We start from the raw sequence: 2333 nt of genomic DNA on the forward strand, positions 1-2333 counted from the left end.
GACGCCATATAGTCACCGTTCGCGGCCGGTTGATCTTGCCGCCCGGAGCTCCCATGGCTGTGCAGCTGTGTCGGCTTCCGGTCCGCGTTTCCGCCGGACGCAGGGTCCGTACGGGCCCCGCCCCTCAGTCCGAGAGCCAATCGCAACTCGGGGGCGGGGCCTGGGGCTATATAAGGGAGCTCAGTAGGCTCCTCCGCCTCTCCCCGTCGGCTACGGAGTGAGTGCTGTCTTTTTCTGGGGCTCTATGGGGAGCGCGGGAGTTCTGGGCTGGGCTTGCGGACCCTCCTTTTCTTGGCGGGGTTCGGGCGTGCGGTCCCGGTCCCCGTAATGTACGGAGGCAGAGGGAGAGGGCTCCGGCCCCCTCGGCGTCATGTCTTCGGTGCCGACGGTTGCCAGTCCGCCGGTTCTATCCTCAAGCGCCGGGACACGGGTCTCCGAGAACTGGGCGGAACCGAAGTTCCGCGGGCTCCCCCCCGGGGTGCTCATGCCTCCTCCTCTTGTTTCAGGTCTGAAGCCGCCACAGGATCCGGAGCTGTCGTATCCCCTCCTTTTCCACGTCCGTTGAAACCAATAAAGGCCAAGGCCATTGGTACCGTTTTAGGTGTGTGTCCGCGTGCTTTTTTCCGCGCTGCAGAGTTAGGTTGCACACGTTATTGCACAAAGCGGATTTTGCAAATCTCTTGAATCTCAGGCTTCTGCGGGGAGTTCGGGCGACATTGCAGCATTTCTGGATGGCGGCGCTGCGACGAACCCTCCAGGTGGCCACCCTGGCTGCGGGGACACGCCGCGCCTTGGCGGGTAGGAAAGATGGGCGGTGGGAGGCAGGGCGGTTTCTTCCTGAACCGGAGTCCAGTCTGGCTGTTAAAGGGTCAGGTCACATCGCGTTGTTTTTGCGGTGGTTGGACAGAACTCGGGTGACACATGCCTTCCGCTCGTGTCCACAGGCTCCTTGGCCGGTAGCTGCCTGGCGGACCGCTGCCTCTGGGATAAGCTCCACGCCCAGCCCCGGCCGGGCCGAGTCCCCACCTTCGACTGGTTCTTTGGGTTTGAGGAAGCCCAGGGCCTCCTCCTGCCGCTGCTGCAGGGAGCCCAGGCTGCCCGTCCACTGCGGGTGCTAGACGTGGGCTGTGGGACCTCCAGCCTGAGTGTAGGCCTCTACGCCAAGTGCCCACACCCAGTGGACGTGCTGGGGGTGGACTTCTCTCCTGTGGCCGTGGCCCACATGAACAACATCCTGGAAGGTGGCCAAGGCCAGACACCCCTGTGCCCTGGGCACCCTGCCTCCCGCCTCCGCTTCATGCAGGCTGATGCCCAGAACCTGGAGCCAGTGGCTTCCGGCTCCTTCCAGCTAGTGCTGGACAAGGGCACCTGGGATGCTGTTGCCCGAGGTGGTCTGCCTGGGGCTTACCAGCTGCTGTCCGAATGTCTGAGGGTCCTCAGCCCCCAGGGGACCCTGATTCAGTTCTCAGATGAGGACCCTGATGTGCGGCTTCCCTGCCTGGAGCAGGGATCCCCAGGGTGGAGTGTGACTGTGCAGGAGATGGGCCCTTTCAGGGGCATCACCTACTTTGCTTACCTGGTTCAAGGCTCTCATTAAAGCCATAGTCTTGACCCTAGGGTTTTTGTTGGGTGAGGAGAGATGGAGAGAGCTTTGCCTTTGCAAGATGGCTAGAGAATATGAGGATTTTAGTCCTGGCTTCCATGGTTACTAACTAGGTGCACACAGCATTGACTGCCCGTTTACTCACCAGCAAGGTAGGAATAATAACTGGATTTATGGGTATTGCATACATTGATAGCTGAAACATTTAGCAGAACCAGGCCCTTAGAGAAGATATAAGTGGATTATTCCCCACCCCCAACTAACAGGAACTTCTAAAAGCAGCAGATAAGAATTCTTTATCCAAATCCCAGCATAGACTGATGTGTGACCCGGTGGCCTAACCTCTAAGCCGGTGGTCGGCAAGCTTTCGAGCCACATGCGGCTCTTTGGCCCCTTGAGTGTGGCTCTTCCTAAGCCTCAGGAGGACCCTAATTAAGTTAATAACAATGTACCTACCTGTATAGTTTAAGTTTAAAAAATTTGGCTTTCAAAAGAAATTTCAATCGTTGTACTGTTGATATTTGGCTCTGTTGACTAATGAGTTTGCCGACCACTGCTCTAAGCTCATTTTTCTCACCTGTAGAAGGGAAAGATTGTGAAAGGACGGGCAGAAGGGCTCCATAGACAAACCTAGGTGAAATGTTGAGAGAACAAACAGTACCCTCAGCTCCTGGGCGGCCGGAGATGGTGGCTTCTGCAGACTCGAAGCCTGTTGGATCCCAGAGAGGAC

At 57.8% G+C, this 2333-nt stretch overlaps 2 protein-coding genes across 2 annotated transcripts in view; one reads left to right on the plus strand and one right to left on the minus strand.

Annotated features, from left to right (window-relative positions):
- LOC102261823 (chromosome unknown open reading frame, human C11orf98) overlaps positions 1-2333 on the minus strand; it is an 8378-nt gene that overhangs the window by 3764 nt on the left and 2281 nt on the right. The gene's annotated exons all lie outside the window — the stretch shown is intronic.
- METTL12 (methyltransferase like 12) lies at positions 7-2027 on the plus strand. The gene is made up of 4 exons (XM_005857480.2): positions 7-217; positions 507-601; positions 692-798; positions 945-2027. The coding sequence occupies exons 3-4, from the start codon at positions 732-734 to the stop codon at positions 1595-1597; spliced, it is 720 nt and encodes a 239-aa protein (XP_005857542.1). The 5' UTR covers positions 7-217; positions 507-601; positions 692-731; the 3' UTR covers positions 1598-2027.

Source organism: Myotis brandtii, unplaced genomic scaffold (assembly GCF_000412655.1).
Source record: "Myotis brandtii unplaced genomic scaffold, ASM41265v1 scaffold1112, whole genome shotgun sequence".
Classification (NCBI taxonomy): Eukaryota; Metazoa; Chordata; class Mammalia; order Chiroptera; family Vespertilionidae; genus Myotis; species Myotis brandtii.

What these genes read in the sequence shown, in the direction of transcription:
- METTL12 (XM_005857480.2), top strand. Translation starts at nt 732, where the DNA reads ATGGCGGCGCTGCGACGAACCCTCCAGGTGGCCACCCTGGCTGCGGGG. An exon ending in GACACGCCGCGCCTTGGCGG is followed by an intron (nt 799 to 944) that starts GTAGGAAAGATG and finishes TCGTGTCCACAG; the next exon opens with GCTCCTTGGCCGGTAGCTGC.